At 51.1% G+C, this 24,207-nt stretch overlaps 7 protein-coding genes across 7 annotated transcripts; 3 read left to right on the plus strand and 4 right to left on the minus strand.

Moving 5' to 3' along the window:
* Positions 1 to 380: 380 nt before the first annotated feature.
* On the minus strand, positions 381 to 1,340 carry AtWU_07451 (uncharacterized protein; the record flags this gene model as incomplete). The annotated part of the gene is made up of 3 exons (XM_035502560.1): positions 381 to 834; positions 889 to 1,210; positions 1,280 to 1,340. 3 exons carry the CDS (start codon positions 1,338 to 1,340, stop codon positions 381 to 383), a joined length of 837 nt encoding a protein of 278 aa, XP_035358453.1.
* A 3,713-nt stretch (positions 1,341 to 5,053) lies between these two features.
* Positions 5,054 to 6,727, minus strand: AtWU_07452 (glycoside hydrolase family 71 protein; the record flags this gene model as incomplete). Its single annotated transcript, XM_035502561.1, has 4 exons — positions 5,054 to 5,669; positions 5,724 to 5,949; positions 6,006 to 6,534; positions 6,584 to 6,727. 4 exons carry the CDS (start codon positions 6,725 to 6,727, stop codon positions 5,054 to 5,056), a joined length of 1,515 nt encoding a protein of 504 aa, XP_035358454.1.
* A 1,738-nt stretch (positions 6,728 to 8,465) lies between these two features.
* AtWU_07453 (protein MEMO1) lies at positions 8,466 to 9,677 on the minus strand (the record flags this gene model as incomplete). Its single annotated transcript, XM_035502562.1, has 3 exons — positions 8,466 to 9,339; positions 9,398 to 9,466; positions 9,523 to 9,677. The coding sequence occupies 3 exons, from the start codon at positions 9,675 to 9,677 to the stop codon at positions 8,466 to 8,468; spliced, it is 1,098 nt and encodes a 365-aa protein (XP_035358455.1).
* Positions 9,678 to 10,573: 896 nt separating this feature from the next.
* AtWU_07454 (N-alpha-acetyltransferase 38-B, NatC auxiliary subunit) lies at positions 10,574 to 11,198 on the plus strand (the record flags this gene model as incomplete). The annotated part of the gene is made up of 2 exons (XM_035502563.1): positions 10,574 to 10,736; positions 10,795 to 11,198. 2 exons carry the CDS (start codon positions 10,574 to 10,576, stop codon positions 11,196 to 11,198), a joined length of 567 nt encoding a protein of 188 aa, XP_035358456.1.
* Positions 11,199 to 12,056: 858 nt separating this feature from the next.
* Positions 12,057 to 12,541, plus strand: AtWU_07455 (LSM domain-containing protein; the record flags this gene model as incomplete). The annotated part of the gene is made up of 2 exons (XM_035502564.1): positions 12,057 to 12,167; positions 12,299 to 12,541. The coding sequence occupies 2 exons, from the start codon at positions 12,057 to 12,059 to the stop codon at positions 12,539 to 12,541; spliced, it is 354 nt and encodes a 117-aa protein (XP_035358457.1).
* Positions 12,542 to 14,837: 2,296 nt separating this feature from the next.
* phzA (putative serine/threonine protein phosphatase) lies at positions 14,838 to 16,601 on the plus strand (the record flags this gene model as incomplete). Its single annotated transcript, XM_035502565.1, has 3 exons — positions 14,838 to 16,196; positions 16,271 to 16,423; positions 16,572 to 16,601. 3 exons carry the CDS (start codon positions 14,838 to 14,840, stop codon positions 16,599 to 16,601), a joined length of 1,542 nt encoding a protein of 513 aa, XP_035358458.1.
* Positions 16,602 to 18,104: 1,503 nt separating this feature from the next.
* Positions 18,105 to 21,098, minus strand: ura7 (small subunit rRNA maturation protein UTP4; the record flags this gene model as incomplete). The annotated part of the gene is made up of 3 exons (XM_035502566.1): positions 18,105 to 19,703; positions 19,760 to 19,989; positions 20,045 to 21,098. The coding sequence occupies 3 exons, from the start codon at positions 21,096 to 21,098 to the stop codon at positions 18,105 to 18,107; spliced, it is 2,883 nt and encodes a 960-aa protein (XP_035358459.1).
* Between the last annotated feature and the right edge of the window lie 3,109 nt (positions 21,099 to 24,207).

The raw sequence follows: 24,207 nt of genomic DNA on the forward strand, positions 1-24,207 counted from the left end.
TGTTTTGGGGGATGGATGTATGGATGTACTCTGTAGTAGTAGTGGTTGTTTGGGTTGGTAATAATAAGTTGTAGAAGGTAGGAATGATGACAGTTAGCTTAGGATATGTGATCGAGTTGGGTGTGAAGATAATTAGTATTAACTAGGGGTAGTAGTTTCAGGGGTCTCTCGTTACATAACTATTACTAGTAGTCCTATGTCGGGTGTGATATATATGTTGTGAAGTAGTAGCAGAGTGTGATATATATAGTGGCCTACTGTGCCAAGCAGGTGTTCATCTTAATATATTCCAAATCACTCAATTCCATCCATTAAACAATTCATCAACTATTAGGGTATAAATATATCGCCTGCACGCTATTACGCTATAAAAGGACATGCTAAACCACCCTCACCACACACTCAATTCCTCGTTTCCTCAAGTCCCCATCAATATTCCGAATCTCCTTTACATAATATGGCTGCCTCGGCAGCTGCAACTTCCATCGCTGTCGCAGATGCAGCTCCCGCAGCGGTTCCAAGAACACCGGGATCTTTTCCACCGGCTCACAGAACCAGCTCCCGCTCAGCTGCAGCGTAAATGCCTGCAAGCCCTGCATGTGCGTGAGAGCCAGACAGGTCTCGACCCACTGCTGCCGGCCAGCGGAGAAGTAGACCGACTTGACGGGGTCCTTGCAGGGGAGCCAGTGGCCCGGGAACGCCCAGCGGAGCTCGACTTCGCGGATGGCGTCCCAGAAGTCGGCCGGGATGGTGGGTCGCAGGTATGTCAGCGACCAGGTATTGCTGAATTCAAAGGTGTTGAGCGAGTAGAGCATATAGATAGACTCGCAGTAGCTGAGCATGATATCAGTATATTAAGCTACGTAGTAGATGTAGAAAAAGACTTACATCTGTTTACATGTCATCGACAGCGCCAGCAGACCGGCCGACACTTTCATGCCTGGAAGTCCACCGCGACAAATGTCGCATGCGCTGGTCTGAGGACAGACTATATGTCCCATTCGCCGGTTCTGACGCTGTACGATGTGGATGCGCATGCCACCCAGGACCATCTCCCAGATCATGAGTCGCAGCTCGGGAGATAGCCTGGCCAGTAAGGCGCTTTGCGACTGGATGGCCCATTCTGTTCTGGTGTCGGGTTTAGAGGACATCCGTTGGCTTTGAACGGCGCTGTATCGACGTGACCTGGGGAGCCCGGAGGGTTTGTTGTCTGGTGAGCGATGGGTGGTTAGTGTGTTACCAGAATGTGGAGAATGACTGGTAACTGGGATATACGTACTCTGGTAACGATGCGCCAACACATCCTCCCAAGAAAACACACCCTGCTTGGTGCGCGCCATGGCGTCGGGCGTCGTGATATGGCACGTGGACAAAGAACGAGATGGAAAACAATCAATGAAGCACAAGTATAAGCACAAGGCGGGATCAACCCGTCAACAAGCCATGGTGTCAAAGTAAGAGTCGAGATGGGTCACAAGTATGCGCAATGATCTGAGAGACACAGATCAACGTGAGGTAGGAAATGGAAATCGATCACGCGAGATCCGGGGTGAAGGACAACAGTAGGCGATGGAGAGGGGAAACCGACAGTAAGCGCCAGGCTTAACCGAACAGATCCATGGCGAGGAAGAGAGACACTGTTGGGGGTGGCAGATATCAACAAAAGACAGCCTCACCGGAGAAGATCATTGTGCCGGTTAGAACAGGTCATAAGCAAAGTAGATCCGAGAAAGTCGGTGAGATGCAGCGAACTATTTGGTCAGGGGCTGGCGGTGGTTTAAATGCGCCGGCGGGAGATAAACCACGATAAGTCCCTCGAGTCTCTCCGATAAGCTGTGCCGGAGACAGTCGGAGTCTGAGAAACTGTTTCCGCTGGCACAGATCAGGCGGAGTTACTTGCAAATAGTATGACAGCCCGCCAGGTCATCAGGCAGCCACTATCTCTCTGTCCAACGCAGGGCGTCTTTCCTTCCGACGTTTAGGGACTGGTCGGGCTGCGCTGGCCCGAGGTCCACCCCGTATACAAGTATCTCTCCCGGTCTGGATCTTTACTATTGTACCATGGATATGTTTCCCCGCATTGAATGATTAAACATTTGTCCTTCTATACTCGTTTACTTTAGTCGATATATCTCTCTATATATTCATCTGGAGATATGCTACATCCTGCCGTAGCCCCGTCCATCATTTCTCCCCCTTAATATGCACCCACACCAAAAGAACCGCCCCTAACACACTGCAGCACGCCATTGCAACCCCAACACAATGTGGATGTGTTACGACTCTGTTATACGCGACAATGACCGAATGGTACAGTTCCACCGGCACATGACTTACGAGATCCGTGGCACCAGCGTTGATCACCGTCCCTGGGTCAATAGAAGGTACTCCGCTCGCGAGGTTCCGGACTAGCTGGTCCGTGATAGTTTGTCGCTACGGAGGCCACCGTTGCCTCTACAGATTTCTCGAAGGACATGATGATCGAAGTGCCCAAAGCAATACTGCCAGGGGAGCACTGTCTGACTTGGCCAAATTCCGATTGCAGAGCGAATCCCACACGCAGTCCGAGGATCACCTGATAGCCAATCCACTTGGGGGTCTCGAGTCGGCCTCAATATCTCGGAAGCCGGATGTCAATGGACATGAAGACACCCGCCAGATAGTTTAACAGGACGTAGTAGCCGGTCACGGACGTCAATATACCAACTGAGACGGAAGCGACAATAAAACCAAGTCATCGGAAGGTTCATGATACCGGTTTGATGGCACTTGCTCTTTTGATAGATGGAAACAGCTAGGGAGCTATATCTGTCAGCAATGATTTCATATACATCAGATGGGTTTCTTATATAATCAAGCAACATATAAAAGCACCCCTCGACGCGAGCACCAAACAGTCTGACGAGGAAGAGGCGAGGTCGAGGCCAAGGGCGAAGAACAGGAGCTTGGTCGTGATGGAATATTGATTTCATCATCACCAAATTGGCCGAGACCATGAAACCATTCGTCTTTTTAGCCACAGCAGAAGTCATGATGTGTCTCTTGAGAGGTTTCAGTAATCGCTTTCTCCGTTTAGCGAGCCGCCAGTTCCATTACGGAGAGGAATAGCTTGACACTGTAGAGACAAATCATGAACACATATGAAGACCAGTCAATCAACTAATGAGATTCAAGATGATAGATGAAGAAGAGAGATTATGGTAGATGATGAAGAATTGCTCGTGCAGCACTAGTAATCTCAGACGGGCAAGGCCTAGCATGAGTGCGCATGACTTATGCTGGCTCTTTCGATGCATCTTCTATTCAGCTGCACAATTGGCTAGTAAGCAGCTTTGTGTGATAACTCTATATTCTCTTCTAAGCTAGCAATACTAGCCGGTTAGCAGCAAATAATTCTACGTGGTTATACTCTGCTAGCGATGCAGCAACCGGCTATAACGGGCAATACTCTGCAACTATAATGTAGCTAGCAATGCAGTGTAGCAAAGAGGCAATAGATGCCACTGACTACAAGCATCTGTGATTAGGAACGGTTGTACGATAATTGCAAGGAGGGTTAGCTCGTGAGTTGTAGGAGCGAGGGAGTAGCTAAGACACGGCTCGAGTCGCAACGATAGCCAAGTAGTATACAGACAATAATATTTGAGTATGGCTTAGTCCAGATGGTTCTTAATATGATAAATCTCCTCACATCGACCATATCACTTTTCTAGTAGTAGATCCATATACCCAACTACTGCATGAGTAGTCTCACCACCGCAGCAAGACCTATACAACCTCCACTACAGCAACCAACCCAATCCCTCCCAGCAAGCAGGACAACCCTCATCCAAAACACTTCTTCAACCTCACCACCATTACCATCCCCCCACCCCCCCCACCTGCCCCCCTCTCCCCTTCGACCCTGAACTATCCCTCACCATCCCCAACCTACCCAGCATCCTCACCATCACCGACATCCTTCCCCCGGCCCTAACCCACGAAGAACACACCATCCCCGGCCCGCCCTCCTCCCCATCCACAACCCTAACCATCTCCATCTTCCGACGCAACCCAACCCACTACCCCCCTCCCAAACACTCTACCACATCCACAGCGGCGACCTCACAACTGGCAACCGCTTCACTTCACAAACCTACAAACCTTCCCCCTTCCCCTTCCTCACGAACCCCTCCCACCCACCCACAATCCTCACCTCCATCGAATACCGCCCTCGCACCCACGCACCCAATTCTAATCCCCCTAGAAGACACCTACACCGGCTTCCTCTAGCTCTACACGCACGCCCCCACCCTCGGCATCGACCAGAACAAAAAACCGTCACTGGTGTCTCCGCAGGCGGATGTCTCGCAGCGGGACTAAGTAGCCCTGCTTCTCCGGGAGAGGAACCCAGGGCCCATGCTATTCAGTCCGATGCTGGATGATCGGAACGACTCGGCGTCTGCAGTGAAGTTCGAGGGGATAGGGGTCTGGGATCGGAATGATAACGAGAGGGCGTGGAGGGCGTTACTTTGGGAGGAGAGGAGTAGGAGTCGAGTGAAGGGGGTTGTGAGTGAGTATTCGGTGCTTGGGAGGGCGGAGTGGCTGGGGGGTGAGGAGGAGGGGATGCCTAAGGGGGTTTATTTGGATGTGGGGAGTACGGATACGTTGAGGGATGAGGGGGTGGAGTTTGCGAGGAGGTTGTTGAGGGATGGGGTAGTGTGAGGTGCGTGTTTGACCCGGGGCGTTTTATGGGTTTGATTTGTTGTGTCCTGGGGCGGAGATTTCGGGGGTGGTTAGGGGGGAGTGGTTGAGGAGGAGGTGGTTTGGGAGGTGTGGTGCTTAGGTTGGGGTGGGTTACTGGTTTACTGGTGGACTTGGGAATTGGTTTATAGAGTATGGAGATTGGTGGAGGGAGTAATGCATTGATTGAATGAAAGGGTGGATTCTTCCAGGTTGAGCGAGTCTCTCTCTCCGTTGAATGAATGAGTGTGTGACAAAGGAGATCAAGTACAGGCCATACGTTTACGTTAAGATACATAATCTTAGCTTAGTTTCCCTTCCAAGTAATGGCTCATGCAGGAGAGGGCGTCGGGATAGGCGTAGCCGACGCAACTGACCCCAGGCCCAGTGTGTTGGTCGGACACGCCACGCGCAAGCCCTGCTGAAGGGCCGACAGACCAGCTGGGCCCAGCTTGTCAATGGTGGGCGGAGCCGGCACCGTGCCGACGTACGCATTGAAGTTGTAGATCCCGCAGATGCACGTGTTGACGATGTCCTTCAGGCTGGTGTCGCTGAGCACTGTCTTGCCGTCGCGGACGAGAGCGAATTTCTGCTGTCCCACGCCCATGGGCACAGTGAAGGCACTGGCGCCGGCTGGTGCATCGAACTTCTGGCTGTTTTGTCCCGAGGCCACTTGAATCGTGCCGGGAGACTTGAGCAAGGAGACAACGAAGACTGAATCCTGCAAGGACTCCCATCCGTTAGGGCGTCCGCGGAAGAAGTTACCGGAGGAGTTGTTGGGACTGCCGTCCATGGTAGTATCAGTGCTGTCGCAGTTGATGTTCCTTGGAGTAGGCCGGTACCAGTAGATCAACTTCTCTTCGGTGATGTACTTGTCGGGTGACTTTTCGCCGTTCTTGTATGCAGCGATGAAGGGCTTCGACATCTGGAGCCAACCGTCGTGGGGCCTGAATCGCTGGTCAGTATTGTCTTGTTGGCTGTGAAGACGGCGGGAAACTTACATGTCCATGACCCATTTGGATGCACCATCATCGGTGTGTGGTGAGGCCAGCGGTGCGATGTAGTGCGACTCGCCGTAGTCATTCCAGGTAACAATTTCCACAAACCGAGGTGCAAGGTTCAGAATCTCGAACCAGCGGTTGTACCACAACAGATCCGAGGGGAACGCCCAGTTCTTGCTGTAGGATACCTCACCACCGAAGTGCGTAAAGAACCATCCAGAAGCAGCTGTATATCATTAGCAAGACTGATTCTACACATCGACAACACAGAGGGATACATACGGGCAATGTAAGGCTTTCCATTCAAAGCATTGACGTATGCTTTATCGCCATCAGCAACAGTCACGTTGCGACCAGCGCTTGGTGCCTTGTTATCGCCATTGTTATCCCAGGCCATCCAGTTCAATGCTCCCTGGATGTTGCCAAAATTTCCCTGGCCAGGATGGAAGTTCGGTGCGAAGAATACTTCAGTGCCGGCGGCGGACTGCATCTGGTTGATGTCGAGACCATCTCCCGCGAACGAGGATGCGAAGACCTTGCCGTCGACTTTGAGTTGAGCCGGCAGGCTTCCGTACTGCCTGATCTTTTGTCCAACAGTAGATGCCTGTCCGGTATTGTACCAGTTGAAGTCGAAGGAAATGAAGACTTTCATGTCATTGCGTGCGGCCGATTCGTACGCAAAGTTGAGCTGCGTGTCAGTGTAGGGATCAACCCCAATATTCAACGCAAAGGCATCAATGCCCAGGGATTTTGCACGTTTCATGTCATCATCATAGTCTGCAGCGCTCTGTCGGTTGCTAGTAATGCCGATCTAATCAGTTAGTGAAGCCCAGCCATATCACATCCAATGGGATGCTTACCATGAAATGGCAAAAGACCAGTCGATCAGTCGACGCTTCAGTAGTGCCATTGACCGGAACAGTAGTATTCTGGCCCGTGGGAGCACAGCTCGCCGCGGTAAAAAGCCCAGCCAGGGCCAGAACGGGTAACTTGAAAAACTTCATCTTCGAAATATCAACAAGTGATCGAGACTAAGCCAACAGAACGCAAAAGAGATAAAGAAGGGACAAAGCAGACGCCTCAAGCGGCTCTAGATCTGCAATCAAGGAAAGACTGACCACGGAAACACGCGAAGAACGAGCGTGGGCAGTGCAGATGATATAGTTCTTAGATGCAGCTCTTTGTCGTCTCGCAACAAAGATGCTAGTCAACCCTCTGTTTCAGCAGACTATCTCCGGAAAGACTCAAATACTTGCCTTACCTGTTGGATTGAAACTTCAGGTCTCTGATTTTGAGTTGATAGAAGTGAAACAGCTTCCATTGACGCCTTTTATAGTCGCCTTGAGTCGTCTGTATGCCGGCAAATACCGACACACCTCAACCTGTGGCATCATGGGGCCTGAACCAACAACCATCTGCGCCCCGGTGTGCGTGTGTGACAACATTTGGCAATCTCCGCCGTCCTTGCAATTTGTCTCCGACTGTCTTACGACCTAGACTTTGGAAACGGTGACAGGGACTGGATCTATCCACCCGGGCACAGAAGGCACATTCCGACGTTGGCCACGCCACGGGAACAATAGAGTCAACAGATCGCCAGAAGTGATCAAACTAGAATCGAATGAGAGTGAAGAGCATCACCGTAGGGGTCCAATCCCAAGACAAAACAGGAACACCATTGGAGCCCTGAAGGCGCAAATGTTTGGAAAAAAACCTTGAGGAATCTGGCTCAAGCTGCGGAAGTATCCGAGAGACCGCACGGGTCAGAAAGCCACTTCTGACTGCGGATTGGTTAGGAAATCTACGAGATGTAGGACTTCAATTTAAGCTCATCTTCATCGATTGGGTGGTGCCAAACCTCCGCAGTCGCACGACTAAGGGTGTCGTTGGAGAGTGTCACTGGCTAACGGCTGCAGTCAACACCAGCCCCAGCGTACCAATGTCAAACATCCCCTTCAGCCCAATGCAACCTTTTGAACACTGCATCATGCATGAAGGGTTTCGACTTGCTTTTTCCTCCATCCCCGGCAGACCATCGCGCAAAGCTGCGGGGTAACCGGGCAGGCAGGTCAGCCACGCGATCCTATCACCAGACAATCGGACCATATGTAGCCCCGCCGCAAACCGGCACCATGCAGTGAGCAAGAAACGGCAGGCATGAGGCTTTTTCTCCAGTCTCTTTGGGGTTATTGCCCCGGAGTGGCCGAGTTACCTTAATCCAACCCCCTCCATTGCCGTGTAACAGCGAACCTTCTTTGCTTCCATCGGGAGCCCATGTGACAATGATCTTCCATCGCTCGTTTGTCCTTGTCGACGCCTGCTGAAGCCTCTCCGGGAGTACCATGTCGTCTTGCCAGTCATGGCGGGTATAGTAAGTAGACTCTTTGAGCTTCAACCTCGTTGATTGGGCATTAACCAATGGCCCAACAAGAGTGAAGAGTGGCCATCTTAGCAATACTACCTCTATGCTACCCTTCCCTGGCCGCAGGACCGGTGATCTCAATCTCTCAAGGGTTTCATTCCTTGGTCGGGAAATGCTGCTGTGGGGATAAGCAGGCCGCTTTCTCGCGGAGGGTGAAGGCGAAGATATCCGAAAGACATATTGAATGGCAGTAGCTGTAAAATGATTCCTACACAATACTAGAGAGCCTGAAGACACGCGGCTATTCACAGTCCCGAGCAAGGATTGGATACAGATGACAATTCCTCTGATTTCTCAGTTTGCAGTGAGCATGTGCTAACCTAGAGCACGGTAAAGGCAGAAACGTAGCTCACAGAGCTATCGTCGACCTCTATCACATTTGAACTGCGGTCATATCGGATGAAGCGAAATCTGCCCTTCTCCCCTTCATTCTTTCTAATATCTTCAATACCAGCCATTATCACGCCGATGGGGTGACGGCCACACACAGTGTTCCCTGTATTCTTGAGTATCGCTGAGAAACGTGCGTACTCTCCGGTGGCAATAGCTGCCATGGTCGCAATGTCAACTGCCGAGATACTCTCGTGAATTGGTGGTTCTCGGCTCCTAATACGTTCCCGCGATTTCAAGGAGCGACCAGTAGACACCACCTCCATCTGATCGGTTACACTATCGTCATCAATCCCGGGTTGAGGGAGGCCTGGAGCGGAAACGGGGATGCTGGGCCCAGGGTTAGGAGCCTGGGGGCTGTAGTACGTGTAACGGAACCGCTGCCCCCAATGACAGAAATCGGAGCTGATGACAAAAGCATTCTCTGGATCATCAATATACGGAGCAAGCAAGGTTCCGAAAGCCTTCTCGGTCGACTCAGTAACAGCACCCACTAATATAGGTACCAGCGGCGGATATTGGGATGTTGGCTGGTTCGGCCGCTGGCGTTGTAGGAGACGGTGGATGTAAGGTAGGTGCAGTTCGATACTGTGCTCAGCTTCGTCCACGGAGCGGGACATGGTGGTGAATTGCAATTCTAGCCCATTTCGTGACACTGCTTTGGTTGAACGTAGCTTGGCAATGAACTCGGTATCAAGCGGTAGAGGGTCGTCAGAGAGCGGGGTATGGTATGAAGTGAACTCAGGAAGGGCAAGCGTTGTGAAGTAATGGTGATGCGATGGTCCGACAACAAAGATTCGTTTACTATACATTTATTTACTTTAGTAAACAGCGAGGGTGAGGCTAGAGGGCTATCACTCACGCCTGTGACAGGTCCAGGGCCTTGTAGGCAAAAGCGGCACATCGTCCGGAGTATGCATAGCCTGCGTGTCTGAGAATAGATCAGAGTGTCAGAAACAACATGCAAATTAGCTTTCCGATACATACGGCGCAATGATCATTCGTGCACCAGGCACAGGTAGTTTGCCGATGCCCTCGATTTCATCCGGTACCTCTTGCAACCAGTGATCCAGTTGATAGGACAAGGTGGATTTATCGTCGGAGTACCATGAACCAGCATGACTATCTTCCCGAGCATCCATGTTGAGCCGCTTGACTTGCTATTAGCTGAAGGGTCTGTTATTAGAGAGACGCTTCGATGGTATGTATATGCAGTATATATAGGTATGACTGGGGCAAAGTTGAAGTGAAGAGTGAGGATGACGATGAACAACAGTCGGTGGCAGCTTGATAAGGCAGAAGCGGGGAAGGCGGAACTCTCGTCATTGCGGGTTCCGCAACGAAGAATGCAGCCGGGTCCAAGCTCTCAAGACACAAAGCAGCATCGAGGGTAGCATGCCGATCATAGACACTCTTCAGGATGGAGCTAATACCCAGCATGAGGTCATGCAGAACCGGAGTAGTTTCCGGCCTTGTTGAACTAGATTGTCAGCGCCGTGGTCGTTTGTGCCTGTGAGTTTGGAGTAGATACCGATACAGCTAAATCCCGAAGCGGAATGCCTGTCTGGAACCATATACTATGTAGTCTTTCATATGAGAGAATAGTAAGTAAATTACTACGGAGTAGCTCGTAATTAGCTACTCGTACAGTATTATGGCGGGATCCAAGGTTCTGTTATCTGCTATCTTTTATCGCCTGCCATCACTGGTATGGACGGATCAATTTACCCCGAATCGGAATAGCGCATATTTTGTGTATTGGAACGCGGTCTTGCTCACGCTTCTCCCGTGACCCGACGCGCCGGTATCCTTCTCCCAACCACACTGGAAAAGGCTACTCCCCAGCCCTGTTATAGCCAACGACTCTATATATCAGCCTGCACAGTTACCCATTGTTCGTGATTAAACTTTTCTGCACGATCAATTTTTCACATTGTCCTCTCATAAGAGTTCTCTGCATTGTTCCACCGAAAAATAAACTCTTCAATATTCGCACGCGACACCAGAGATCTGATCTGAACCTTCTCTGCCTCACACCATGTCCCTCAAGCGCAAGGCCTCGGTCCCCAGTCTCACATCGCCCAATCCTGCTCCTGTGATGTCAGGACGATCATTCGTGGCAGATGACTCCCCAAAGCACCTCCACAGTCGCACCCGCAAGCGCTTCAGAAACGATCGCCCGGATGACGAAGTAGTCTATGGTATGTTCTGAAAGATTCGCACCGTTCTATCCGAAAGCAATTGTCTCACATACAGTAGAAAATACAATGCGATGGCTTTTTACGGCTCAGCAACAACAACAACACCAAGCTCCTACTCCTTCCACAGACGAGGACGAGGCAACTGAGCCAGAACCTGTACCATCATCTGAGATCGTCGACCCTCGCCAGCAGACATTGCTCAAATTCTTCCGCCCTTCCCAATCTACACCCGCTCACAACCGCTTGAACAAGCTGGATCAACCATCGAACAATGCTATACCACTGCAAACAACTCCCTTTCAATCGCATACCTTCAATTTGTCCTCGCCAGTTACTTCGACGGGATGGGGTACGAGTAGCCCACCTTCGCAGCTGACAGGCAGCGATATGGACATGGACTCAGTAACCAACGAGTCAGTCCAAGAGCCTCGGAGACCATTCGGAGGGCTTGGTTGGGCATGACGAGTGCTCGGTCATGTCTGGGGTGCATTACACCCATCGCGTGCGATACCAACGACATTAGTCCTTTCAGCGATGATACCTTGATTTACTTTATCTTAATATTATAACCGCGCGGATCAATGTGCTGGTCATATTGGTAGCGTCACGACACTGTCACTTGACATACGTTGCACTGTCCATGTATCTGCATGTCTCCCTTGTTGGAGATATGAATCAAAGCAGCCCGGAACCTGCTTCTCTTGCCCGAAACGGCTGCCAGGATACTCGAGTTGAGCTCGAATCAATTCTAGCTACTTTGGCGGCCGAGGTGCGGAGTCACAGACGAAACGATGTATATAGTCTGTTAGATATGTTGAGGATCGTTATGCAATAGTATATTGAGCGATGCAAACAATAAATTCACATAATACTTATGGGTAAACAAGCCGAAAAGATTATACTGGTGCTATTATATATTTCTCTCTCAAATCCTGAAAAGACCTCTTCCTTAAGATGAAGCGAAATCCATCATGAAGAGCCGTTGTTATAGCGTGCCCGATTGCGGAACGTCACATGCGACAAGAATGCCTGAGGTCTCCAGCGGATCTCTTTGTCGCGACCCGGTGACCATCTTTCTCTCCCCGACAACCAACCGGAATCCGTCCAGTCTGACTAGGCGTTTGAGTTCAGCTGGCTATAAGAGACTCCCCAATCTCGCCCCTTGATTGATTTTCCCGCCTCGCCTTGGGACAACGCAGAATAGTCTAGACCGCTAGATTTCTTTCTTCTAGTGGTCAAACCCCACCCCGCTTAAAAGTGAAGGTGTGGCTAGGCAGGTTGCCTTACGTCAATCGATTGGAAAGAACAGGAAAGGGCACAATGGACGGAAACCAAGCAGTCCAATATCTGGACTCATTGATCGGTCGGACGTTACGAGTGCACGCGACAGATACGCGCATTTTCGTGGGTACCTTCAAGTGTACGGATGCGGTAGGTGCTTTCTGTTATGAGTTCCCGTTTCAACACCTTTTTTCTGTTTGGATAGCTCGGAGGGATATGAAAACCAAGAATACGAGAAAGAAAATAAACTAGCGCCTGCTGACTTGTTTTGGCCGCATTAGGCACGAAATATCATCCTTGCCAGCACCTACGAATACCGCTTTCCTTCCCCATCTACTGTTCGAGACGCCGCCACGGGTACGCATGATTCAGCCGCCGGTAGCGCAGTCGACGCCCAGAGCGTCAAGATGGATATGACGAGTCGATTTATCGGTCTTGTGGTCGTTCCTGGCCAACATATTACGAAAATTGAGTTGGAGGAAACCCCGCAGCAGATTCGCGCGCGGGAGTCCCTGAAGAAGTAGAATGAAACTGGCGGTTACGCCGTTTGCTTTATAATCCCGTCTACCAAGTTGCGCTACGAACATCACGAAAAGCTGTTGCACCGCTCGGTCCCGGCTTCCTCATATTAAGGATTGGGTGCGGGCGGTCATAGGGTGACCAATGATTGTCATCGGGGAGGTACTGAAATCGACTGGACAAATGCACCTATTAGCGCCGAGTCAAAAAGGCGGACTCTGCATATTCACCTGCGCAGTAATCCCATTCAGTGTCACACATGCCATGGTTGGAAACCTTTACCCGCATCAGCTAGACTGCAACGCAGGCCAAGGCACATCACCCAAAACATGCCCACCACAACGTGGCTAGGAGAAAAGATCGGACATAAGTCGTTGGTGCTTGGCGCAGTAGAGGGGGCTTGGCAGCAGAAGCCATGATCATGACCAGGCTGAGCTGGGGTTGGGGATGGAAATGGCGGTGTTCCTGCAGTGGGGTAGAGTTTGGACCTGCTGCTGACTGAAGTTGCGTCCTGCCATCGTTGTGACTAAGAGGTATCTTGCATAGCACATTATTCTACGCCTCATGATCCGTCGTCCAATCTGCGTTGGAGGGGTCGTAGGCTCGACACCAGCGGGACGGCAGTTCATCTAAACTGGCAGAAGTCTATGACTACATGCGTTCCGGACCGACCAATGATGGAGCAGGCCGACGAATTCCCTCATGGAATTGTCGGGAGTGCTCGGAGCATCTGAGAGGCTGACAATTCGGTGATCATCCGAAGATAAGTGGTGCGACCGGTTTTCCAGACTGGATTGAAATCTGTATGCATGGTTGCAAGCGCGAGGAACCTATAACGCCCTGAAGAGAACGAAGCCAAGAAAAGAGACGGGTGTGATGGAGAGACGAGAACGTGTCTGTGCTGCAGCGTGGTGTCAACTTTTTACTGTATGTATAGTAGTCACGAGGGGCTGAAATGTGGCTCGGTCATCGGTTGGAGGAGGGGAGGGGGCGTGTAAGCCTTTCTGTTCGTCGACACACAACTACTCATTCTTCCTATAGTCTGTGGTGATATAAATAAAGAAGAACGGGGCACAGGCAGGGCAAGTTGGGTAGTAGAAGAAAAAACTAAATAGACTTCTGGTAGGGAGTGGTCACTTTAAATTCGAATCTCGATTTATCTCTACATCTATTGAACTAACTATCTCTTTATCTCATTTCAGTGACCCAAGAGATTCTAGGCAGCTCTATTTCATCCTCAGGCCTCCCAAGCCGCCCAAGCTTCAGCCGGGCCGACAGATCCTCCGGGAAATGCCACACCCGCTTTGGCTGCAGGATCGAGACCAAAAACGACAGCCTGGGGGATTATTGAGGCGACATCCAACAAAGCTACAACTTACTTACTACAACTTTCCCTACTCTCCCCTTTTTTCCTTTCTTTTTTCCTTGATCAACTAGACTTTTCCAAATATTCTCCAACTTTGACAAACCCCTCTCCCTCCATTACACAGTCTCTCGTCAGCTTTTAGTGCTTCAATCTCCCCAGTAGTCTGGTGAGGGTGAGTTTCCCTTCCTGTCCGGTCTGGTTTCATCTCCATTCTTTCCCACCCCATAATGACGCATCCATTCCACACTCTATTATTATTCCCCCTCCCACAGCCCCGAATCTACCCAAATTCTCCGTCCAGAGCTTCTAGCTTTCACAGATCTCCCCTACACATGCCACCCTCAACTTAACTCCAATATTTTTTTTTTCTTATTTTTTTTTTTCCCTTATCATTTTCTCCCTTTGTATTTGTGATCTTGTGTTCCGTCTGTCGCTGCCTGCTCAAGCCTCGTCTAATCCGCACGTCCCTAGGAGCTCTTTTCGGCGAATCGGAGCTTCCCCTTCCGAGCACCCTACTAGCTGTCGGCGGCTTTCCATAGTGAAGCTCTCTCATCCCTCCGCTCAATGTCCATCCATTCCTTCCGATAACTCTTCGACATCACCGATCTGTCGAATCGCTTCTTAATCTCTGCAACGCCTCCCCGGGACTGGTTCCCTCGTTGTACTGATATTCGTCCTAACTAGCCCCCGTTTATTGCTTCGTTGCATCTCCGTCACCGCCAACTTTCGCGATCGAGGACTGGTCTTTTTCCTGCCCATACCGTTGTGGAAGATTTGTCTCCTTTATATCTGGACCAAACCTCTCGGGACTAGGCAGCAGCCAAGACGACTCTCAGCATTCCGACGCACCGCAGGGCTTGGTGTTCACACTTTGAACGTATATCGCTTGTATAGACGTCCGAGATCGAGCTTGGCAGATATTTCACCCTGCAGTAATGGGTCAGTCGCATTCCAAGGGCAACTCCAGCCCGGGCGACTCTTTGCAGTCGTATCCATCTTTCTCTCGGTCGGATACCAAAGAATCGCTCCGTTCTCTTCGGGGCTCGATCCGCTCGAAAATCCGTAGCAGTGACAGTCCCCGCGCATCGACGTCCGCGCTGTCACAAACGGAGAGCCAGACTGACAGGTCGGATGCTGGCTCGATCAAGTCGGCAGCGAGTCGACGCAGCTCTACCAACCTGAGTACACAGTCTCCTACCGCCGAGGATCCGGGTGCGAACCCTGATGCCCCCGAGCCTCCCCCATCCCCTTCCTTGTCGAGCAGTTTGAAGCGAGGACATCAAGATGTGAGTGCTATGCAACAAAGCGGCGAGGTTGACCTTGTGTCGGACGCTCCTCCCACTGGTGTTGCTCCCGTGGGCCCATCCTCGCAGGCCGTGGGTGAATCTATCCTCATCAAAAAGGACAATCAACTCAACCCCATTCTGGACTATATAATGAACACTCCGCTCGAGGCAGCTAGCTCGCCAGGTATGGGAATGGGCGCTCTGAAGTCTATTGACTTGGACGACATGATTTCGCGGCTTCTCGACGCCGGTTACTCGACGAAGGTCACTAAAACCGTTTGCTTGAAGAATGCAGAGATCACGGCGATCTGTACCGCGGCACGGGAATTGTTCCTCTCTCAGCCGGCTCTGCTGGAGCTGTCTGCCCCTGTCAAGATCGTCGGAGATGTTCATGGTCAATATACGGATCTTATCAGGCTCTTTGAGATGTGCGGGTTCCCTCCTGCTTCAAACTATCTGTTCTTGGGTGATTATGTGGATCGTGGAAAGCAGAGTCTGGAAACGATTCTTCTCCTGCTTTGCTATAAGCTGAAATACCCGGAGAACTTCTTCCTTCTACGTGGCAACCACGAGTGTGCCAACGTAACCCGCGTTTATGGGTTCTATGATGAATGTAAACGGCGTTGCAACATCAAGATCTGGAAGACATTTGTTGATACCTTCAACTGCCTCCCCATCGCTGCGATCGTCGCTGGCAAGATCTTCTGTGTCCATGGTGGTTTGTCTCCTAGCCTCTCCCATATGGATGACATTCGAGGAATCGCACGTCCGACCGATGTACCGGACTACGGTTTGCTGAATGATCTTTTGTGGAGCGACCCTGCGGATATGGAAGAGGACTGGGAGCCGAACGAGCGCGGAGTGAGTTATTGCTTCGGTAAGAAGGTCATCATGGACTTCTTGCAACGGCATGATTTCGACTTGGTCTGCAGAGCGCACATGGTCGTCGAGGACGGCTATGAGTTCTACCAGGATCGAATTCTCGTTACCGTCTTTTCTGCACCTAATGTAAGTGCTTCCAGACACCGTTCTAACGTATCTGCAGCCCGATGATTTATTTTGCTAACCACTATTCATAATAGTATTGTGGTGAATTCGATAACTGGGGTGCCATCATGTCGGTTTCAGGTGAATTGTTGTGTAGTTTTGAGCTGCTCAAACCGCTGGATTCCACCGCACTGAAGAACCATATTAAGAAGGGCCGGAACAAGCGGAACAGCATGCTCAGCAGTCCTGTAAGTTGTCCCTTGCTTAGCCATCTTCTCTTGCCAGGTCACAGCGCAACTCCCTTGTGTAACGCTGCCCAGACGCTTGTACTTGGGATGACGATTTTACTCTTCAACTTGGCGTTCATCTTTGCTTGTTCGATGCTAATGAATGCAGCCTGCACCTGTCTCTGCGCAAAGTTACTAGAGGTCTTGGTAATTACATGCCAAGCAATCGCCGTCCGCCCATATGTCACCACCAAGGACCTGGACCTGAGCCTGCCATGGCTGGTCAGCGTCCAACATCCCGTCCACTCGATAGTGCGACCTATAATAAACTGGTGGGGCTAGCATACCGTCAGCAGCAAACGGATGCTGCGCTACACTTTCCGTTGCCCGTCGATATACGCATCTCTCGGGTGCCAGCTTCCGAAACTCATTTCACAGCGCCGCGAAGTTGATTCGCACGACTATATACTCTGCAGATGCAACAGACACGGGATGTGCCAGGTCCGTTATATCTCTCGCCACCCGGAATCGATCAACATCATGATAGGCCTGCCATGAGACGATTTCATATCGGATCGCCCAATAGACAGTTTATAAACCGGCTTACGGTTATGGAGTCTCACCTAGCGGCCGCAAATTTATTGCATGAAGAAAGAAGTTTGACTTGAAAATCACGACCACAAGCCAAAGAGGGAAAGTCACGGGAGTTTGCAATGTACTTTTCTTCTTTTATTGGCGTTTTCGTTACATGTTTACTTTCTGTACTTTCTATGGAGTCTCCCGTCGCCTTCGGGCACTGAGACAAGACAAGATTTTGATGCGTCACGATATGTATGCTGTCTCCTGAACGCAGATCAGCAGGTTCTGGGTTGCTTCGGTTTTCTTTACGCTCATGCTATGCTACATGGAACATGGTTCGATTTTCACGATAGTTGTGGTAGATATTTACAGGGAACATGCATGGCGTTGTCTTGATCCTTTACTATTCTCCTGGTTTCGAGCCTTTTCCGCCCCTCTCATCTACAAATACGAAGGAGCAAAGAGAAAAGGGCCCAACTGACAGTCATCTCACCAATGCAATCGAGTTTCTCAACTTCCAGTACAATCCAATCATCCTTGTTGAAGTAAAGAAATACACACAACCCGAAAACATGCCACACCCGAACGCATACTACCTACCATCATCTATCATACCCATGCCCAGTCTATAGTAGTCATCTTGATTCTCCTGTGATCTCACAAAGTAACCTCATCAAACTGTCAAACACAGCAAACTGTGCATGCTTCATGCTTAAATGGGATTGGTATTGTCAGACAATTTTAGGTAACTAATACGCGGGATATTTGATCAACTGACTAATTGACTGATTGTTGTCGAAGTTGGCGACAGACCCCTTAGAGGGATGTCCGTATGTGGAATCAGAGTTACTTATATCTAAATAGGTTAGGTGGTCTGCAGAGCACGAGGTCTAACATATCTATTTGTTGATGATCAACAGTTACCAATCAATCAATCTACATGCTACTTCAAAAGTAATATCAAGAATAACAACTTTTAATCTAATTCTGATTTGTAAAAAAAAGACCTATCATGCTCGCCAAGACAAGGAAGAATATCTAATATAAATTGGAAGAAATGGACATTGTAATAATAAAAAGAAAAAGAAAGTAAATGAAATAAATATGAATAATGACGACTCGCCTAAGCGTAGTCCCGGACATAACGACCCGGCAAATCGACATCCCACATGGGTCTTTCGACGACAGCGACCTCCAAGAAATGATTGTCGCTATCACCTTCGACATCATCGGCATCATCCGAGCCCAGGGGCACGATACCCAAGAGATCACGGTACTTGTAGGTGTGCCACCAGCGGCGGGAGGACTGCTGCTGCTGCTGGTTGGATTTGGAGTCGGCTGAAGCAGGGACGAGTTGTTTCTGGGCGGAGGGGCTTTCGACGTCACCACCGAGGAGGAGTTTATCCTGCTTTCCACCGATGGAGACGCGTTTCAGGGGGGTGCTGGTTTCGATGAATTGTCTTTCTCTGCGGAGACGGGCCAGAGCGACGTCGTTGTTGGCCGTGTATGCTTCGTCGTAGTCGTATGCTTCATCGTCGGCGTCGGGGGCGCGAGGACGTTCCTTGTCCAGGGACATCCACTCGCCTTGGCCTTCGTCGCTGCCGACGATCTTGCGCATCTTGGCTGCGAAGAACAGGTCGGACTGGGCGAGGGGTATCCTGTCACCGGCACCGCTGTTGGGCTTCTTGCGGGCGTTCTCTTCCTCCTCGAAGGGGTTGCGTTTGCGCTTTTGCGCGGCGGATTTCTTGGAGGTTTGTGTGGAGGCGTTCTCGTCTTCGTGGTTGTCTGCGGAGGCGTTCAGTTCCTCGGGGGAGGGGAAGTCCTGGTTGAGGTCGAACATCCACAGCCAGGAGGTGCCGTAGAGCCATAGGCGTTCGCGGGCGGCGGATAGGTCCCAGACACAGCCCATGGCGCGGTCTTTGACGCCGCGGAACTCTTCGGGGAGGAAGGCCTTCGGGTTTCTCCGGGACCAGTCGGATAGCTTGCCTTCGACGGCGTCGAACTCTACGAGCTGGTGCTCGCTTGTGAGGGCCATCAGGCGGTGCTCGCCCTTTGCGACTCCGTTTAGGAGGAGTTTCGTCTTGGATGGGTTGGGGGGGCGGAAGGACAGGAGGACAACTCCGGACTTGAGACGGGGGATGGGGGACTCTCCGGCGGCATGGGTCCAGCGCTCACCCTCGATCACGGGCTGGTCTTCGTCATCGGAAGATTCGTCGTCTGAGCCGGCGGCATTGTTGCGCTTCTTGGGGGTATCCTCTGCGTTCTGGAGCGCCCAGGTATCGACACAGCCGGAGAGATCACCGGATGCCAGGACCTTGCTGTCGTCGGAGAATACGACGCATCGCACTGATCTCTCGTACTCGCCCAAGGTACCGTGCGAGGCCTTCTCGAATCGAGTGTGACGAGTAGCTCTGTTCAGCTTGACGAGCTGGGCGTGAATGTGAGGCTTCTCTTGCGCGGTGGAGGCCGGCTTGATGCGAGCCAGGTACATAGCACTGTTGGGACGAACAACGCAAACCCACTGGCCGTTGGGAGCGACAGTCACGACCCGAGCACCGTCCTCCGCAAGAGCCTTCGGCACGTCCAACTTCTGTATGCGGAGAGTTCCCTTCTCATCGCCCTTGCGGCGGCGCACGGAGAACAGCTTGATGGTGGATATCGTGGCAACGACGAGGATCTTTCCGTCTGCGGAGAGCATAGCAGATGTGATGTTTTCTTCGCCCTGTTGCAAGTCGTTAGATATAGGCCGTATTGCAACTGATTCACTATGTTTCTTACCTGGATGAGAACCTTGCCGACCAAGCGATGACGCTGACCATCGGCATTCTCGTGCGTCGCAGGACCACGGTGCAAACGCCAGATACTGACCTCCCTATCCCAGAAACTCATCACGAGCCTAGACGCAGGGGAAGATGCAAGTTGGGGTATTTGGGGCAAGCTGGAGAGCTTTCTGTGGTGCTCCTTTCCGAATTCGCGCAGGGGCAGGACAACCGGTGCAGCGTCAGGTCCTAGTCATTGTTAGTCCACAGGCAATCGCATATACCGTAGCACGATGAATCTCACCTCCAGACACGGCGATACTGATATCCCTGGTCTCGTACACAGCGAAGGTCTTCACATCGTGAGTGTGGTAGCGACGATGCATGACCTCAGTCCATCTAGCCTTCTTGTCACCCTTCTCACCCTCCTTCTTCCTATACACGACCGTCCTCTGATCGGCACCACCACTGACAACAGTATCACCCTTCGCGCTCACAGCGATATCCAACGTATCCGCCAAATGGCCCTGCAGACGCTGAATAAGGGCATAGTTCTTAGCATCCCAGAAGCGAATTTCACCAGCCGAGTCACCCGAGACAATCGTCCCATCAGGCAGACACTTAACCGACCAGACAAGCAACTCCTTCGTTCCCCCAGCAGGTCCCTTACCCAGGGATATCGTGCGCAGAAGCTGACCACTCCGAATATCGTACAACCGAATCGAACTATCCGCATATCCCGCGACAAGGGTATAACGGTTCTGGAAAGTCACGCTAAGCACTCTGGACCTCTTCGTAGACGGGCGCATAGTACGCAGATACTTCAGATCATTATCCGCCGTGGACAAGATAACAATCGATCCGTCGGCGCAACCCGCAGCCAGATGCTGGCCCGTGAACTCTCCCTCCGCCGGAGGCAACATTTTGCCATCCTTACCCCGCGTCGCCTGCCACCTGGGCTGAGCAGCCAAACACCAGATCTCGCCATAGTTTCCGCTCGAATGGCGCAGCGGACGACCCTGTTCGATATCCCACTCCGTCACGGCACTCGAGTATCCGATACTGAAGAGGCGCAGACGTCCAGGCAGCTTTGACCCATCCGGACCAGGCTCAGGAGGGTCAAGCGTCCATGCCAGCCCCTCAATGCTTCTGTCTTTTCCTCCTCGGAGAACTGTCTCTTGGAACCAGGCGCCGCGCAGGGGATTCCAGATCTCGATATCGCCGTTGGCGCGACCGATTGCGAGTCGGAGCGTAGGGACACCTCGTCCTGCGAGTTCCGCGGAGGGAGGGTGGGAGAAAGCAAGCGCATTGATCGCCTGAGGGTTGTAGGGAACGAAACGGCAACGGTGGATATCCATGATGGGCTTTTGGTGGTGGTGATAATGTCTTGGTTTCTTTTTGGAGATTGGAAGAGCTTCGTTTTCTTGATGATACGGCGTGTGGAAAAAGTAGATCCCCGTTTGGCGATTATAGGATTCTACCCGGCTCAGCTTGTAGAGCCGACCGTTAAACAATCATTCCGGTCGATAAAAACGGTTCGTGATATGGTTGGCACAGGCGCGGTGGCTCGATTGGATGGTGCTGGCGACTCTTCAGCTTTTTTTCCGGATCTTTTTTGATACAATTTTTAGCGCGCCGCGGAGGTCCCACCGGCTCTGCTGTCACGTGATTTGTTGCGGGCTGTGGTCGCCGTCGAGCATCGTAAATGCTCATTGCTGAGATAAGAAATACAGATTGATTCGATGTGGATTTCATGAATTATGAATGTGAATATTAGTTGTATTGGCTGGCTATCATGGTTGTGGGACATGGTGTCGTTGAGATTTTCCTATTCAATAAGCCGAGGCGGCAAAGACTGATATCTACAGATATTGAAGACCAATCTAGGTTGGACAAGGGCCAAGAGACTACAAAGATACTACGATGATTGATCTGCTCTTCGTCCAGCGCAGTTATTAGGGAGCCTTTTTCCATGTGCGACATGGACATAGATGGTCCAACCTTCTCTGTACTACTGGTATCAACTGCAAAAACTCACCTACCGGATATGCCATAGCAAGTATTCCAACAATGGCAATAACGGACTGAAATGTTCGTCCACTACTGCATGAGAGTGCGCTTGTCTAGCATTCACCTTTCTGGCCAGAATGGCCTAGTCATTCGACATACCCTCCATCTCGGAGAGGCGTCAGCTTGTACTGATAAGCAACGCCAACACACCGGATGAGAACAAATGCTGTGAACCAACGGTTGCTTTCGAGGACTTGACCATACCAAGCTTTGAGCAAGATAACAAACAAGTCCTGACTAGGACCAGGATGGTTTGTTTGGTCGGACCAACTCTGCGCGACACATGCTGAAAAGCAGACAGCCTGATTAGTGGATTCTTGTGAATGCAGTCAGAATGGGGGAAAGGATGTCGAACAAATGGATTGTACTGGCCATATGCAAGCGGGGTTTGAAACGGCTTAATGACTGGCTATCAGGACATCCATCGGATATTTGAACACAGAGAAGCGAGTTTTGCTGCATGAAGATGTCGTATCACTGACAAGACACTTGCATGTCCTAGGATGTCCATAGGTTGATTCGAGATCAAGGGATTGCCACGTCAGAGCAGCCTGGGCCATCATTGCCGGAACGCGGTTCGTACTTTAAAGGCTAGCAGGGCCCGGTTCGGAGTCCTAGAGAGCTGATAGGATGCGACTAAGCCGATGTTGCAGGCATCGCTCCCCACCCAAGGGGGCGAAATTCCGTGGTATTCAAGATGTCAGAGCTCATGTGCAGGTGTGGAGAGACTAAATGAATGTACTGTGTAAAGGTAAAGGGGAGATATGCCGTCCGTCCCTTGGCTTGTACAGTATGGAGGGTGAGCAAAGGGGTATATGCGGATAGGACGCTTCCGTCCAAGTTCTTGCGGCGTATGGAACTGAGCCCCAGCAGGCTCAGCAGCAAGGAATATTAGTGGACCCAGATGGATCGCTCAGAATATCTTTGGCGGATTCATCTTCCACCTTCAGCTGAACCAGGATGCGTGGCTCAGTTCCAAGTTCGGTTCGACAGTTTGATTTGATAATTGGGATGTGCGGGGTTCACTGATAGGCACACACTTTGTGCCGCGCTGACTTGGAAGGAGCCGCACCAAACACACAACTAAGACACACACTTGGATCATCTCCTCAGGAGACTCGCCCGGGAGATTAGCATTTGAGAAGCCAAGTAACGAGTGCGCGATTGACTGCGAAACCCATGAGATCGGAGCCGACTGATCGTCAAGTCGCGTTGCCTTCTCTAATATTCAGAACCACATATCACGAATCGAGCGAAACCTACATAATGCAAATAGCGTCGGATAAGAAGGGGGACAATTTCCGGAGCCAAAGAGTCGAATGAATATAATCATTGATTGGCGGGGCTGCTTACGGGTCCATTGGGTCTTAGACGATCTCCTGGGGTTACTCCGTCGAAGCGCTCGGATATAACAACCACCGCGCAGCATGCAGCAGGGGAAGAAGTGACAGTCTTGCTAAATATACACGATATCGCGATGAGAATGCATACCTTTCTTCAATCAGGAGAGTAGACTGTAGTCCCAAACACAATGCCAAGTCGCAGGTGAAGTTTCCCTGTCCTTTTGGTATGGGTTTGATACTCCTAAGGTATGAGAAAATGCACTGTCAGACCTTTTAATATGCATCTTATAGATAGCCAAGACGCAAATATAGAACGGACGGCGCCAATTTCACCTCCGGCTGAAATCATCACGCAATGTGATCTTCGCTGCGCCTAATCAATCAAAAAGGGGCCCTCAATTGGTGCAAACTAAGCTATCTTTTTCTGGCCACTGTACGGGGTATCGACACGCTGGTTTGAAACGTGAATGCAGGTATGCGCAACACAGCATGGTGGTAGCCCTGGCGGACATGGCGACCGTCGGCGCAGAGACGGCAATGACAGCGCACGCCAGGTATCGTTGGTTTAAGACCAGGCATCACTCATTCTCCGGTTCAGGAGGTGGCTGATGGGGGCGGTCCAGGCGTGCCAGCTGAACCTAATAACATTCCGACCAGGTTCATGCAAACCGCGAGCCCAATTGCGGGCAGTTTCATATATTATGCTTCTGGGATTAGACAGGGATAGCAGGGCACAGAAACCAAAATGCAAGAAAGGCACCTTAGCCAGTGTGAACTATTGCTGCACACCCAAAAGCGGCACCAAAGAATGGGTACTAAACCCGTAATCCTTCCCCGGACTAGTGGCAAAAAAAAGTCTCGAGGCACGGCAAGCGGGATGCAGATGCAAAGCTTTCTCTAGTTTCTGGACCAGGGTTATCCGGAGAACGCCCATTGAAGAGACACGCCAGATTGGCAATAAGCGCGCGATGGGCTCCCTACGCGATCGTCGAATCATCACGCGTAAAGGGCTTTTCATCACAATCCACGCCAAGCTCCCGCGGGTAAGACTTTC

Source organism: Aspergillus tubingensis, assembly GCF_013340325.1.
Source record: "Aspergillus tubingensis WU-2223L DNA, scaffold_8, whole genome shotgun sequence".
Classification (NCBI taxonomy): Eukaryota; Fungi; Ascomycota; class Eurotiomycetes; order Eurotiales; family Aspergillaceae; genus Aspergillus; species Aspergillus tubingensis.